Source organism: Mustela nigripes, chromosome 15 (genome assembly GCF_022355385.1).
Source record: "Mustela nigripes isolate SB6536 chromosome 15, MUSNIG.SB6536, whole genome shotgun sequence".
NCBI classification, from domain to species: domain Eukaryota; kingdom Metazoa; phylum Chordata; class Mammalia; order Carnivora; family Mustelidae; genus Mustela; species Mustela nigripes.
Window position 1 is genome coordinate 20,036,262 of NC_081571.1, and position 15,992 is coordinate 20,052,253.

Below are 15,992 nucleotides of genomic sequence, written 5' to 3' on the forward strand. Positions count from 1 at the left end.
AGCCGGAGAAAACCAGGAGCCGGGCGAAAGGGGGCACGCTCTCCGGCAGGGGGACTCCTGAGTGCCGCGGCGCCCACAGCGTCTAGAGTCTTGCCTGGTTACCCCTACAGCTCCCACCGGCTCCTGGGGGCCTTTAACGAAACCCGTCGCGCCCCAGTAAACTCAACTCTGCGCCGACAGCTTAGGCCTCTCTTTCCCGAAAGCCAACGGAGGGGGTCCTGGTGTGGGAACGTAGGTGTTCGTGGCGAATGCCTAGATGGCTCTGTATCTGATGCAGCTGAAATCTTTCTCAGAGCTTAAAAGTCACTTTTTCAGCATCACATCTCTATGTCTTGGGTTTGATTATGCTTGACTCTGTTTTCTCAATCTGAATTTTTTTTAAAAAAACGAACTCCGAGTGGCTAAGGCATATCTACGGATGCCCTTATTTTTGGCGGACCGGAGAAGTCCGCCGCGTGGACCGCCCCAAGGGGAGAAAAGGGGTGGTCAGTGGGGCAGCGCGAGCCACGTGACCCGGGGGCGTAGACCGCGGAACGCTCCCGGAAACCGCTACGCGAGTTCTGACTTTCTTTCGCCCGGGTCTGGTTCTCAAGCCCCGCACATCCAGGGAGGCGGAGTTGGAGCTAGGCCCCTTCGGCTCGGAGGTGGGCGGACGCCGTGTACAGCGAAGAGCCGTGTGGATCTGAGGCAGTCTGGTAGCCCCCGGCCGCCTGCGGACCCTGCAGTGCCGTCATGGCGAGATTCTGGGTCTGCCTGGCCGGCGCGGGCTTCTTTCTTGGATTTCTGGTTTTGCATTCGCGTTTGTGTGGCTCCCCGGTGAGTTGAGCAGTGAAGAAATAGCTGTCGGGTGTGTGGATAGCACCATTGAGAGGCGACGCCGCTGTCGTGGGATGGAGGTGGCGGGCTCTGGCTCCCGCACTAGCTTGTCTTTTCCGAAAGCTGCCCCGGAGGCGGAACTGCCGATGTCTTGTTTTGTCTCTTAGTCTTAAAAAGTTTGTATATGCGATCTCGCCATTTCCCCGTTTTCTTTCTTTCCCTAGATCCCACTACATCTTCCAGTAACTTGCGGATTTGTATTGTGATCGCTTTGGTCTTTAGACTTATAAACCCATTTCTTCCGAATCATTTCTGTCCAGCAGTCTCAACAGCTCTGTGCCAGCTGTTAAGGCATCCTTAAAAATAAGACTTTTTTTTTTTTTTCCTTTCTTTTCTTAACGTAGGGGGTAAACTGAATCTTAATGTTCTGATTTTTTTTTTTTTAAGGTGTTAAGGAAATTTGCTTTTCAAATTTCCTGGAGAACTAAGGAAATTCCTTACCGGCTGGATGTGGGTTGGCCTAAGCATTCAGAGTATTTTACTGGAGCAACATTTTGTGTTGCAATTGACTCCCTCAGCGGATTGGTTTACATAGCTCAGGTTAGTAAAATTGGAATTTAGAAGAAAAAAATATGAACACAAACGAAGCAGTTTTTTCTTGTTTTGCTGTACTAAGTAACCATATGTTTTTATATTATGTTAATTGTGAAGTTTGTTTTTTTGAGTTGGTTTTAAGTAAATACTTAGATTTTGAATGTAGTAGATATTAATATTGTTAGGTTTTGAAGCTCTTTTTTTAAGCATTAAATTTCTTGATTAACCTTCAATTTTTGTTTCTGTCTACCAAAATAAAGATTACTTTCTAAAAACTGATCCTATCTAAGCAGTTATTTTTATATGCCTTCAGAGAGGGGATAACATCCCAAAGGTATTAGTGTTCACAGAGGATGGATATTTCCTACGATCCTGGAATTACACAGTTGACACACCTCATGGTATATTTGCAGCCAGTACACTACATGAACAGTCTGTCTGGATCACGGATGTAGGAAGTGGTATGTGTAGTAATATCTATTAAATTCTCTTGCTAGAAATCATATTTTTGCCCATGTTCTTGCTTGTACGCTTTAAAATCAAGAGTTGCTACATCTAATTGTAATCTCTTTAATGATTTATCAAATCACTTGTTTCTAAAAACCTCTATGTTACACTTCTGTAGAGTCAAGATATTTAACAGGGAGGTTATAATTATTACGGTTTTTACTTTTACTTGTCAAGGGACTTTTCCTCTTTAAATCATCAGTTGTGACACCATACTGGCAGGGATCATTTTTATAATTTGTTAAAGCATCAGTTGCTTTTCCCAGGTTAAAATTCTCAATCTCTTCTCTGAAGTCCCCAAATAGCAATCTCTGAAGGTTAATGAATGGAGTCCTTGTCTTATTTTCCTTTACCCTTTATCTTTCAAAAGAAATTCTGCTAAGAAACCAGAACTACTTTGTTGCCCAAAATGCAAGATTTGCAGAAACTGCGGATGTTAATGTTTCTGAAATCCTACCTACTGCAGCATGTCTGCAATCTTCTTCCACCGAATACTTTTTATTTATTTATTTATGTATTTATTTGACAGAGAGAGCAAGAGAGCACAAGCAGGCAGAGCAGCAGAGGGAGAGAGAGAAGCAGGCTCCCCATGGAGCAGGGAACCCGATGCGGGGCTCAATCCCAGGACCCTGGGATCATGACCTGAGTCGAAGGCAGTTGCTTAACCAACTGAGCCACCCAGGCACCCCCCACCGAATACTTTTAATAGAATGTGTTGCAAATCAAAGTAGGGACAGCTGGGTTTATAGCTCTGGGTATTTTCAGAGATAGCTGTTTGCATATTCTTGTGGCTTAAGACAGTATCAGAGATAACCTGGCATTATTATCACAGGATCTCAGGAATGATTGGGATCATAAAGACAGTCTTCCTAGTATTCTTTGGCCCACTTACATTCAGGGCTTGAAGGACATTCTGTTTCTTCATTTCTGGCTAATTCAGATAACATTTTGGAGTTAATGAACTCTCAGTTTTTGTTAGAAGTGCCATTACCAGTTCTTCTCAGAACCCAAGAGCCTCACCCGATTCATTACTTTCCAGATGTATTTTGGATGATAAAATTCCAGTTAAACAAAAAATTGAGATTACCTCCGAGATCCTTGTAATGTTATAATGAAATGTGACTATTTTGACTTCTTTTTTCCCCAGGACTCACTGTTAAAGGCCTTTACTTTTTCATTTATTCCGTTCATGTGATTGTTTTTTTGTAAATTACCTCTTTGATTCCCGGAAATAGAACACACATGACTTATTCATTCTTTCCGTTAAAGGGTTTCTCATGAACAGATCTATATTTATATTCCTTCCCAGTTTTTGAAGAAATACATTCCCTTTACTAAAAATATGGCTGTAAATGAGCCTTGAAAACATAACAGAGCAATGTTACATACTGGTCTTCCGGTTTTTGCCAACTCTTTAGAAATTTTGAAGGTTGCTTTCGTTAACAATATTTTGTTCTCTTATTGCTACAAATTATCTCAAGCATTCAAATCAGGTATAACAATAAATCTTTTTTAAGATGGAGCTGTAATTCGGGTTGATTCACTTTATTTCCAGTGAGTTCAGTGTATCCAGTATATCTTCTGCATGCCTATTTGTTAGTTTGGTCTTGGTATGACTTCAGGTTGATTTCTGTTAACCACATTATGGTTTTTTCTTAATTATTAATATTGTACTTTATATTTTTGCTTGTGAGATAACTTTAATTCAAGTCTTGATATAAGTGAGAAAATACATTAGTGATTTGGAAAGATTTCATCTCTTAGGAAAAAAAGTTAATGGGTCGAGTTTTGAATTTGTTTCTACTATGAGAAAGTATAGTTTTAAAAAACATGTGTTGTAGTGAACTTTTTTGTTGACCTACTAAAATTTGAGATCTGCATATGATTGACTAAAATAATGATTTCCAAACATAAATTCCTTTTCTAGTTCCTTCTTCCTTTCTTTTTATAAGGGATTTTATTCAAGGTCATACTGTTGTTATGATTACAAAAGAAAATTTGCAAAAGAATACAAAAGAATAATTTAACATCATGAGCTTTCTGTATAAGGAGTCAGGTGTTTTGGTTTTATTTGAATTTAGAATGTACTTATTTTGGAGTACTTGAATTTTAATCATGACAGATTTGGTTGTAACTAATGAAGACGCTTTATTGCTTGTGAAATACAGCATTTAATTATATGAGCCTATTAACTTTTTATTATTGTCTAATTCACTAAATTCTTGCTCTGTGCTTACTTGAAAATGTGAATAGTTGGACAGTGGTTATATTTGTGACATGTGCATGTTTTTCTTTAAAGGATCTTACGGTCATACTATTAAAAAATACAATTCCTTTGGTGATCTTGTTCAAGTCTTGGGTACCCCAGGCAAAAAAGGCACCAGTTTGAATCCCCTGCAATTTGATAATCCTGCAGAATTATATGTAGACGACACAGGAGATATTTACATTGTGGATGGAGATGGAGGATTGAATAACAGATTGATCAAATTGTCCCAAGGTACATGGCTTCCATGGTATCATAAGAATGTTATTTAATAAGTTGGATGTGTTTAATTTGTTCAGTACTTGGTATAATATTGTAACATATATGTGTGTGTATTTTTTAAGAGAGAGAGTATAATCGGGGAATTGGGGAGGGCAGGGGGAGAGGGAGAGAGAGAATCTTCAGTAGGCTCCATGCCCAGCAAGGAGCCTGACACAGGTCTCCATCTCACGACCCTTGAGATAATGACCTGAGCCAAAATGTAGCTGGACATTTAACTGACTGAGCCCACTCAGATGCCCCTACAACTATTCTGTATTGTATTGTATATGAAGCTGTGTGTAACGGGCTTGAGTGGGATGTGTGGGATGGCTAATAATAAATGATTCTGATAATAAGCTTGCTTATTTTTCAAAAGCTAGGTGTTTCCTTTGAATTAAACTGGAGGCAGTTTGGGAATTTATAGTGGGCTGAAGAAGTAAGTGTTTATTCTATCCAGTTAAGAAAGACAAGTTTAGGAACCCGGCATCCCAGAGCTGAGATACCCTTCGTTTGATTGATCAGCTAAAGTTTCATTGTATTTATTGCTCTGTGTTCTCAGTAGTATTCTAGGTGCAGGTCTATTTCAGTTGAAACCACTAAATGCTAATCTATGGTATTGATTGTTAAAGTAAAATAAGATTAGGAGAGGAGGAAAGTGTTCATAAAGCAAGTGGTTCTTGAACTAAACTGGTTTTGGTGGGAAAAGAAGAGGTGGGGGAGAGGCATTTACAAGGCTCTATCACACAAGGTCTCCAGGTAATTAACAAGTCGTCTAGGAGGGGAGATTAGGATGTAATTTTGGAAGAGTAAAAAATAAGATTTGGAATGTTCTTGGAGGTTTACCTAAGAATTTTAAAACCATAATTTTGCTTTTAAAATGTCTTGAGGTTTTTTTAGGAAAGTGATATTATAGAAGCAGGGTTTTTATAAGACTCCGTACTGTATCAGGATATATTTGCAGTAAGCTTTGTCATTTGGAAAGAGCATAGATTCATACATGGAGGTTATGTAGTCAACTTATTACCCAGTAACTAAGTTTGGTTGGTGATAGTTAAAGGAAGGTGAAGTGCAGATAAAGCAAGAATCAGAAAAATGATTAAAGAAACAACCAAACTCAGGAGACAGATTGAACACAGGTATATTGGTTTCTTATGGCTGCTATAAAAAATTGCCACAAACTGGATAGCTTAAATATAAATTTATTCTCTCACATTTTTGGAATTCAGAAGTCTGAAATCTTTTTTTTTTTTTTAAGATTTTATTTATTTATTTGACACAGAGAGATCATAAGCAGGCAGAGAGGGGTGGGAGAAAGCAGGCACCCCGCTGAGCAGAGAGCCCGATGCGGGGCTCGATCCCAGGACCCTGAGATCATGACCTGAGCTGAAGGCAGAGGCTTAACCCACTGAGCCACCAGGCACCCCTAGAAATCTGATTTCTATAGGCCTGGCCCTACTCCCTCTAATGGCACTAGGGGAGAATCCCTCTTTGCCTCTTGCAGCTTCTCATGGTTCTAGACATTGCTTGGTTTGTGGCAGCATATCTAGTCTCTGCCCCAACTTCAGATGGCAGCCTTCTGTGCGTCTCTGTGTCTCAAAACTCCCTCTCCCTTCTCTTACAAGAACACTAGACATTGGACTGAGGGTCCATCTAAATTTAGGATTTGTCTGATCCCAAGATCCATAACTTAATACATCTGCAAAAGTCAGTGACCAATAAAGTCACATTCACAGGTACAGGAGTACCTGTGAGTTGGATATATCTTTTGGGGTAGACATACAATTCAGCCTACAACTATAAAAATGTAATGAGGATTTTTAAGCTCACAGGAATTGTAATACCAAGTAACAGAATAGTTGGGAAGGGAGACACTGACGTGAATCACACACAGTGGTTTTGAGTGATGAAACACTCAAGTGAAGATAGTAAAGAAGTCGATTGAAATGGAATTTTGGCAGGGGGCATAAAGCATAAGAATTAGGCAAACTGCTCAATACACAGAAAGCCAAAAAAGCATAATCATTTGGGGGTATGATTGAATAATTATTTGCAACTTGAGACATAAGCTATATCACGCAAATGTACAAGGTAGTGTATATGTTGCTCTGACCAACTGTATTTGCCATTGTCAGATTTTATGATGCTTTGGCTACATGGAGAACGTGGGACGGGGCCTGCTAAGTTCAACATCCCTCACAGTGTTACTCTTGATTCATCTGGTCGGGTAAAAATACACTGTCATTGTGTATGAAACTGTGTCTGAGAGTGTGAGAGTGTGTGTGTGTGTGTGTGTACACACCTCTCTGTTTATGGATCTTGGTGCACATGTGTGTCTGGTCATCTGACTATGAATGTTTGTGGTTTTCTATACCTGGGTGGGTCTGGGCGTTTCTTCTGGGGCTGGGTATACCCACATACTCTTAAAAAATGTCTAGTCCTATAATAAAGAGAGTTCCCAAATTATTTAGAAATGAACAAAATAGATTTCCTGAGTCACTTTAAGGTAGAAGGAACAAATAATGGAGTAGAACATAAGTTACCTGAAAAAGGAAAGAGTTGCCTTTCTACTAAAAAACTACTAGGATGGGCACCTGGGTGGCTCAGTGGGTTAAGTCTCTGCCTTCGGCTGAGGTCATGGTCTCAGGGTCCTAGGATCAAGCCCCACATCAGGCTCTCTACTCAGCAGGGAGCCCACTTTCCCCTCTCCCTCTGTCTGCCTCTCTGCCTGCTTCTTGTGATCTCTCTCTCTGTTAAATAAATAAATAAAATCTTCAAAAAAAAAGAAAACTAGGAGTGTTTGAATGTATTTTTAATTTTAGAATTAAAATAATTCTAGAATATGTTGATCAAAAGGGAGATGGGAGAGATTAATCTTGGAGGCTTGAAAATGAGAGCTACCCAGGTAACTGACTGGCTCCACTCTAGGGAACAGAAAGCTGTAACTGACACATTTCAACCCATTTATTTTTCCCCCTCCTATCCACTACTACCTCCTTTGCTTTATACACCTTTAAGCATATATACCACTTCTTTGGGGTTACTTTCCTATGACCAAACCCCTACCCAAAATGTTTTATATTAATTTCTCCTCTGTTTTCCTATAGTATCCTATACTTCCCCATTACAGTAATAATCACACTATAATATAATCAATCATTGTCTCCCTTAACAGAATGTAAGCTGTAGGAGGGCATATAATGAATCTCTTTTGCTTTATATCTCGGTGCCTGGCACATAGTAGTCTTCTTATGAGTAACTGTTAGGTGACTAAATGTCTTGTTGTAGGATGGATGCATCAGACTATCTTGGCTTCATACCATTAGAAATTTAATCCATTTCTACTTCTGATTCTGTGTTGAGCCCACAACCTTTTTTTTTTTTTTTTTTAAGATTTTATTTATTTGACAAACAGATCACAAGTAGGCAGAGAGAGAGGGGGAAGCAGACTCCTCGCTGAGTAGAGAGCCCGGTGTGGGGCTTGATCCCAGGACGCTGGGATCATGACCTGAGCCGAACGCAGAGGCTTTAACCCACTGAGCCACCCAGGGGCCCCGAGCACACAACCTTTTGATTGTGATTGGCTTACATGTAGACAAAGTGAGATTGTTTTGATCATAAAATCTTCAGGTATTTCCCATTGTAGATAGGAAGATAGCTGAACCTGTGAATTTTGTCTCTGAATGGGGAGGTAGAAAGTTGGAATTCTGGTTTAAACACATTACCCTCCTGTGCCTGGTTAAATACTTCCTTCTTAAAGTAAGAATTTGATCAAGTTTCTGAGCAGACAGGACCTAGACCCAGGTGAATTCTCCACGGTAGTAAGTGCCCTTTGAGAAAGCTTGGAGAACATTTGATGGGGCTACTCTGGCATTACTGAATGATGGATAAGGATGGTGTTCATTTCTGCACACTGTGTTTTAACAACAGTCATTGCCATTCAGAGCATTTTGCATGATCAACTCATTTAATCATCACCCCAGTCCTATATGAAATGTTAATTAGCTCCAGAGCTGAACTTGCTGCTGGTTTTTGTTTTCTTTTGTTTTTTAAAGATTTATTTATTTATTTATTTGAGCGACCAAAAGTGTGTGCATGTGCCAGTTGGGGTAGGGACAGAGGGAGAGGGAGAAAGAAAATCTCAAGCAGACTCCCTGCTTAGTATGGAGCCCAGTACAGGGTTTGATCTCACAGTCCTGTGGATCATGACCTGACCTTGGGGGCTTAACTACGTGAGCCACCCAGGTGTTCCTGCTATTGTTTCTTAAACAAGATTTCTCATAATCAAAATCTGTTCAGTAGGAAAGATAATGCTAACCGTCTAAAATATTCAATCCTAGGGTCGAAACTGTATTTCTTTGGTTACCCGTCTAAGGCATAATCCCAAAATCTTTAAGAAAATCCATCCTTATTAAAGAATCTTGAATCAGGGAATGATCTTGAAAATTACCTTACTTAGGGATCAACACTCTTTCTGAAGTAATACAGTGAGTCTTTATTTGTTTCTTGTTGTAGATGAATTTAGTGGCTACTAAAACTCATAGGCATTGACAAATAGTCAGGGTTACCCTGAAGAAATAGTCCCTGAATCCATGAACCCTAGAAATCCGAAAATCCTCAAAGGAGGACTTGGAGTTCAGCAGGGCTGGCCCACACTTCCAGTCCATTCTTACATACCCCTCTACAATCCTAGCCTCATGTCAGAAAATCATTTTGCTGTATGTATGCTGTAGGTTGCATATGTCAAATATAGTGCATGAAATGTCATTTAGGGTGTATCTACTTTCCTGTCTCATAACAACAGTTTGCTTAATAACTTGTTCCAGCCTACAGCAAAACGAAATTAAACCTGTTGTTAGTTTCCTGGCATTCTTGGAAACTACTAAAATCTTCTAAGCACCCTCTTTCGGTGGGTGGTTTGGCACTTCGGACATTCCTTGGTAAATAGCAGGTAGACATTCAGTGATACTGCAGTAGGAATGAATACCTACCACCACCGCCACCCCCCCAGGAACTAGGCTGCGTTGCTTTGTCTTTGTCTTCTAATGAATGGGATGGCAGAACTCAGCGGAACAGAGAATTCCTGTTGGAGTAATGAGTAAATTCTCTTGCTTCTCAATACTGTGCTAATCCTCTGCATCACAAGAGAAGACTCCAGTTTTTTTTAGTTATTCAGATGTTTGGTAGAGCAAACAGAGCATTAAGTGTGGGCTTTGGGTTAAGACAGGTGGCTGAAAGTGGCTCTCCTACTTACTATAAACTCACTTCCAACTACAATTTCCTGTCTAAAGACAGGGCTTTCAGTACCTTCTCTTTTAGGTTCTCTGACAACTAAACGAGATGATGTATGTGAAACTAATGGAAATAAACATCCTTCCCATACCTCTCCCCTTCTGTTTTCTTTCTCATTTATGATATGGATCTTTTCCAAGAAATGCTTTTTTTGGGTTCTCAGGTGTGGGTTGCTGACCGAGGAAATAAAAGAATTCAAGTATTTGATAAAGACACCGGGGAGTGGTTAGGAGCATGGGATAATTGTTTCACAGAAGAGGGACCTTCTTCAGTCAGGTAAATTTTTTTTTCCTTTAAAGACGCTCCTTTTATTAGGTGGGTGGGGGATGGGCTGAATGAGGGATGGGCCTGAAGGAGGACACTTGTGATGAGCACTGGGTGTTCTATGCAAGTGATGGATCACTAAATTCTCCCCCAGAAACTAATACTACACTTTGTTAACTAACTACAATTTAAATAAAATGTTGAAAGGGAAAAAAAAGCTTGTTTTATTTGGTGTATGTTCATTTCTTTGAAGAGCTAGCTGAAAGGTCAAAATATTATTAATTTTCAACAGGTGAAAAGGGGGCAGAACCAAGTATGCAGAGAACATGTAATGGTATTTTAAATCCCAAGCAGAGTGAAAGAGGTTCAGCTCCCCATGCACTGCAGGACCCAGGTCTCAGAGATAACATATGCTGGACCTCCTACAGCCTTCACCCTTGAGATACGTGTGATGATTTTTTAAACGTAGAATGAAAATAGAAATCTTGAGTCTGTAGTGTCAGTCCAGCACAGACTCTCCATTGATTTCATTTTGTGTGGTTCTCATGTATTGTTTTTGCTTGTTGAAACTGCTCTTTGGCTGTGTTTACTATCACAAATCTGTAAGTTCTCCTTGAAAGCATCTTTCAGCAAGCAGAGGAGTCTAGTGTTGTTTAGCGCCACAGGGGATAAAAATGTTTGAGAAAGTCAACATTTTAATTGATTCTGCATACATTTATTCTGTAAAATGTCTTTTTCCTTAGATTTACTCCTGATGGAAAGTACGTGATTGTAGCCCAGCTGAACCTTAGCAGGCTCTTACTGGCAGCGGCGCCTCCAGTGGGAAGCATTGGCAACTGTTCTGTGATCAGCACAATCCAACTAGCAGATCAGGTTCTACCGCATCTCTTAGATGTCAGTGGAAAGACAGGAGCAATCTATGTAGCAGAAATTGGAGCAAAGCAAGTACAAAAATACGTCCCTATGAACAGCTACTTTCCTTCATTCGGTTCATAATGTTTCCTTTCGTGGAGAGTTCAGATTCTCAAATTCATTGTGAAATCCTTACAAATAATGTTCAAGCATAAGAATGTGTTTCTTTATTTTTCTGTGACCTGGCGAGAAAAATTTGTTTTTATATCATGTTGCTCTTTTTGTGACTTGGTTTTACTTGTAAGTGCATAAGGATGTTTTAACGAAGGAAACGTAACACTAAAAAAATGAGGTAGAAAAGAAGGACTAAGATTGTAACCTGGGTATTTGCCCTGGGAGACTTATTTTCCCTGAGGGGAAGAGGGAAAGGAATAAAAATGAGTTTTGTAGGATACATTGAATTTCATGTGAAGAACTGCAGACCTCAAATTTGTTCACCTTATACAAAATGTACATTTTGAGAGATCGAGTCAGATGGGTTCTTGATTAACGAGGACCCACAGGATGCTAGCTCCTACAGATTCAGAGATGAAGCTGCAGGGTTAGCTTTGTGTGCCTTTTCTGGAGCTTGTAGTCCGGTGGGGAGACAAGTGTGCAAACTGCTGTAACAGTGACAGCAAGGCTTAAGTGTAGCAGGACTTTTGGGAGTAGGAACATTACTTCTGACTGAGGAAATCCTGGAGATTTTGCCAGGAAAGTCCATTTGAGCTCCAACTTCAAAAACTGAAGAGGGGAAAACAACCTGGGCCAAGTGGAGGAGTTGTAAAAGTTACAGACTTGCTGGGAGCTTTGATAAACTTGCTTTTAAAAGCCCATCTTGGCTTGGGTCCTTTAGCTGTGAGATACGTAATCTCAACCTCTTAATGTCGGAATAAAACAACAGGCGTTTAAGCACTTTACTGAAAGGGATCTTTACAAGTATTTACTGCAATTTTTTTTTTTTTAATTAAAGGTAGCATTAAAAATAGGGTCTGTCTTCAGTGCCTCTTCCTATTTCTCTTTTTCTTTCTCTTTTTTTCCCTTCTTTTCTTTCTTCTTTTTGTTAAACATGTACTCAGTTCATTCCTGACATCTGTCTACCTCAAAGAAGTTTTGGAATTATTTATATGGGGATGTGCACTGAATACTTCGCACTATTAAGGTGAATAATATCTTACCTTTCTGCCCCTTTGGTTTTAATATTTGCTTCCCAGTGAAGACCATCTTTTCAGTTTTTTTTCTCGTTTGTTCTCAGTTTTGGTTGAACCTAGCCATATGATATTCTTTTGGGTCATTCCTCCCTGTGTCTTATATCCATCTCCCTTTTTATCCTGTTCTTGCACTGCAAGCCATAAAGCATGTGAGAAATCCTGAGCTGCCTTTCCCATCACTCATTATGGCTGCTGTCTGTTTTGCAGACTGTAGGAAATTCACTGTTTAGATGCTTGGATCATATCTTGATGCAATTAGGAAGGTAAATCAGCCAACAGGAAACTTTTCCATGTTCCAAGGCCTTTGATAAGTATGTTTGTGCCACTGATCAAGCTGTATGATCTTAAATGAGTCATCTTAGTTTTTCTCTTTAGTAAAAATTCCTCCTCCAATAATGCTGTTAGGATCAGATGTACAACAGACACAAATGTGCCCTCTGAAATATATAGCTTTGAGTACTTCAGAGTACTTTGAGTTCTCTGAAATACAGATTATATATATACTCCAAAATATAGCTTCAAAATTCTTAACAAAGTTCCTTCTAAATGTGCCATTTACCTGATACCAACTATCAAATCTGCCTGAATTTTGAGTTTATTGGTTTTTTCCAGAATTTATTCTCCTGAACTTTATGCAGCTTAACCAATATAGTAAATTTATTTGTATAAAAGAAAGTGATTTGAGGGTTTTGTTTTGTTTTGTCTTTAAGCCAGGACGAGAAATCCAAATGTCTCTTAGGAATGCAGGTTAGGTAAGCTGATCTTATCCTTTTAAAAATGTTATATTTAACCATGTTTTATACTGGTGTCCTATAAAACTTGCTGAAAATTTTGTTGCCATATGTCTTGCTAGAACTGTCTATCAGTATTCCTGTAATCATAGTATTTCACTTTTTTCCTTTGGATTAATTGACTAAATGAGAAAATGTCTTCTCTTGTCGTTTAAAAGATAACAAATTAAATTTTTGGAAAGAAAAGACAATATTCTCTGGCTCTCTATTTAATGTTAAATTTTATTGTTATAAAAGCAGTTTATAACTTCTTACCCCGCTGAAGAGTTTCAGCAACCCTGAGTCACAGGCTGGCGCTGAGAGAATATCCTCCTTCATTTGTATGTAAAGTGTAGGCTGATGCGCATTTTGTTAGAGGTCCCTCGGAAGTCTTAGCAAAAACAGCCTGGCTGACGTGGGGGTGGGTGCAAATGATAGTGTTGCTAGCTAACTCCACGTATTTTTGCACTGGAAGTGGAACCGCTTTGTGCCTCCACTTTCAAAATCTATTGAGGGGTGTGTGTGGTGGGCTGGGGTGGGTCGGGGTGGGGCAGCTTCTAAATTGGAAAACCGAAAGGAAGGCTGGAGGTATCTTCCCAGCCTCCACTGTGACATCGGGTCTCTACGGTGGAATGTTTGTATCCTCGGAGAAAACCCATGTGCAGTCTGATGTCAGCTTAGAAAACCCATATAATTTGTGCTTAGGTCACTTAACAGATTCAAAGACTGCTTCAAGCAATGTGGCTGTCAGGCTAAATAAAGGCACTCAAGTCCCAACTTCTGTTCCAGTTTTGTTGGTTTTTAAACACTGGATTTGAAAGCAGGATAGATTGGGAGACCCCACAGGACAACTAGAAACTGTCAGATTTTTTGCTCCTATGACTCAACAAATCCATTAAAATTATTTAAAAAAAAATCTTGAATGTATGTATGACTTTATTTTACTCTTGAGTCTAAAATTTCAGCAATAATCACGCAAAAAAACTTTTTAGAAAAGTCAGAACAACTCACACTCATTTAGTCAGCAAAAACATGAAACAACAATCGTGTGAAGGCACTTAGGGAAATGGCCTCTGCCCTGGTAGTTGACCATCCATCTGGAAAAACAAGCCCACAGAACACTTCATCCTGGGAGGTACCCTATTAGGCACTTGCATTGTGTTATATTCTTGATACAAAAGAGGGCAGTAGAGTCCTGCTTATGAGCATTTCTTGAAACCAGCTATGGCCTTTATACTTTGATTTTTCAAAAAAATTGAGGTTAACCATACTTTTAATTTTTCTTTTTTCTTTAGCTTGTATATCTTAAGGAAGTTAGCTTATAGGTGACATATTTTCCAAGGGTTATTGGAAACTTACTGTTTAATTGGACATTTCCATGTTTAAAAAAAAATTTTTTTTTTCAATAAAAGCCTAACATTAAGCCAGAAGTGAATAACTCATCTTGAGCTATAACTTGAATATGAGTTTCGTACAATAGAAAATGCATTCACATTAACAGAAAATTATTCCTTTTATCCTTACTAGATTTTTTTGGTTTGTTTTAAACAATTTTTCCTTGTGGTTGCTGACTCTTTTATAAATAAGAAAAATTGATTATTTGCAGAGAGGCCCAGTAATTTCTCCACCAGACACTTCACCCATAGAATCCATAAGTACATAGGGTAAATTAATCCTTTAGACATTTAATGACATATAGATACTCCCTTTGTATGTAAGAACTGGGTGGAATTTGAGCAGTGGCAAATAGCACTTTTTGAAACTTTCATTTCTTCCATTGTAAACAATGAAAGGATATTGTTAAGATATATTCATTCATTCATTGATTTATTTTAAAGATTTTACTTCTGTATTAGATGGAGAGAGAGCACAAGTAGGCAGACGCCAGGCAGAGGGAACGGGAGAAGCAGGCTCTCTGCTGAGGAGGGAGCCTGATGCAGGGCTCCATCCAAGGCCCCTGGGATCAGTAGCTGAGCCAAAGGCAGCTGCTTAACCAACTGAGCCACCCAGCCTCCCCACAGTATTGTTATGGTTTAATTCTGCTTGTATGTAATTTAGGCCAAAGTGGCCCATCTTGGAGCAGCTTGTTTTTAGCCCCTACAATAGTCTATGACCTTGGTAAACAGATTTGAGGTGTTGAGTTTCCTTTTGGACACTACATTTAAGAGAGAATCCTACAAATAGACTCTAATCCAAAAAAAACACAATTGACCAAAATAACATGGTGCTTGAAATGAATTCTGAGACCTTCAAAGGGTGGTCATATAGTAGCATGAACAGACTTACCGAGTTTTCCTCCAGAATGAAGATAAAATAACAGTGTGGCCAGTTGGTCCAGCTTAGTGAAAGAACATTCTAGCAAAGAGCTGTGTAACAGTGGAAAAGACTGTGTTCATATTGAAAGTGGTAAAGTTCAGTGAGGCAGAACTTGAAATCTAGAGTTAGGTTGGTCGGGGTTCTGATCCAGGCCCTGCCACTTAACTGTGTGTTGTTTTGAGACTGCCTCATTTTTCTCTTTTGTGAAATGGAAATTATATTAGGCTCCTCATGGGATTATTGTGAATAGAAATGAAATCATGTATGTAGAACATTACACCTAGGTCCTGACATAGTAGACACTCACCATGCCTTTTTTGTGGTATGTAAGCCAGACATGGGCAGTGGTGACACCTTTGGGCTCAAATTCTTAACTCCGGGAAGATGGTGAGACCAGATTGACCTTCCCTGTTGTATGATTCTGTGTTTAGTCCCACTAAAACTAAGATATTGTTGTGATACACTAAGTCATCTATGATTTAGAAATGGCTACTTTTAAAAAACAAATTTTCAGTTAGCACTAAAGCTATTTAGTCATCCAACAGATACGTTAGATACCAGGAATACAGTGGTGAGCAAGACAGACTCCTCTTCTGTAGTATACATGCTACTTCGGAAAATAATGGCTTGAAAGAAAAAAGTGAGATTCTGACTAGAATTTGTGGTAAATATTAACACTTGGTTGGCTAAATCAACACCCATTCCCAACCTGCTTACCTTACACCACCTTGAATACTGGAAGAGTGAGGTGCTTGCTTTCTCAGCTTAGCTAGCATTAGGGGTAGTCCCATGATGTGGTTCTGGCCA

The 15,992-nt window shown here is 39.4% G+C and overlaps 1 protein-coding gene across 1 annotated transcript; it reads left to right on the forward strand.

Moving 5' to 3' along the window:
- The first annotated feature begins 493 nt into the window (after positions 1 to 493).
- On the forward strand, positions 494 to 13,083 carry NHLRC3 (NHL repeat containing 3). Its single transcript, XM_059377809.1, has 7 exons — positions 494 to 816; positions 1,264 to 1,416; positions 1,724 to 1,871; positions 4,217 to 4,417; positions 6,577 to 6,668; positions 9,897 to 10,009; positions 10,741 to 13,083. Exons 1-7 carry the CDS (start codon positions 733 to 735, stop codon positions 10,991 to 10,993), a joined length of 1,044 nt encoding a protein of 347 aa, XP_059233792.1. The 5' UTR covers positions 494 to 732; the 3' UTR covers positions 10,994 to 13,083.
- Positions 13,084 to 15,992: the final 2,909 nt, after the last annotated feature.

What these genes read in the sequence shown, in the direction of transcription:
- NHLRC3 (XM_059377809.1), top strand. Translation starts at nt 733, where the DNA reads ATGGCGAGATTCTGGGTCTGCCTGGCCGGCGCGGGCTTCTTTCTTGGA. An exon ending in CGCGTTTGTGTGGCTCCCCG is followed by an intron (nt 817 to 1,263) that starts GTGAGTTGAGCA and finishes TTTTTTTTTAAG; the next exon opens with GTGTTAAGGAAATTTGCTTT. An exon ending in GAGGGACCTTCTTCAGTCAG is followed by an intron (nt 10,010 to 10,740) that starts GTAAATTTTTTT and finishes CTTTTTCCTTAG; the next exon opens with ATTTACTCCTGATGGAAAGT.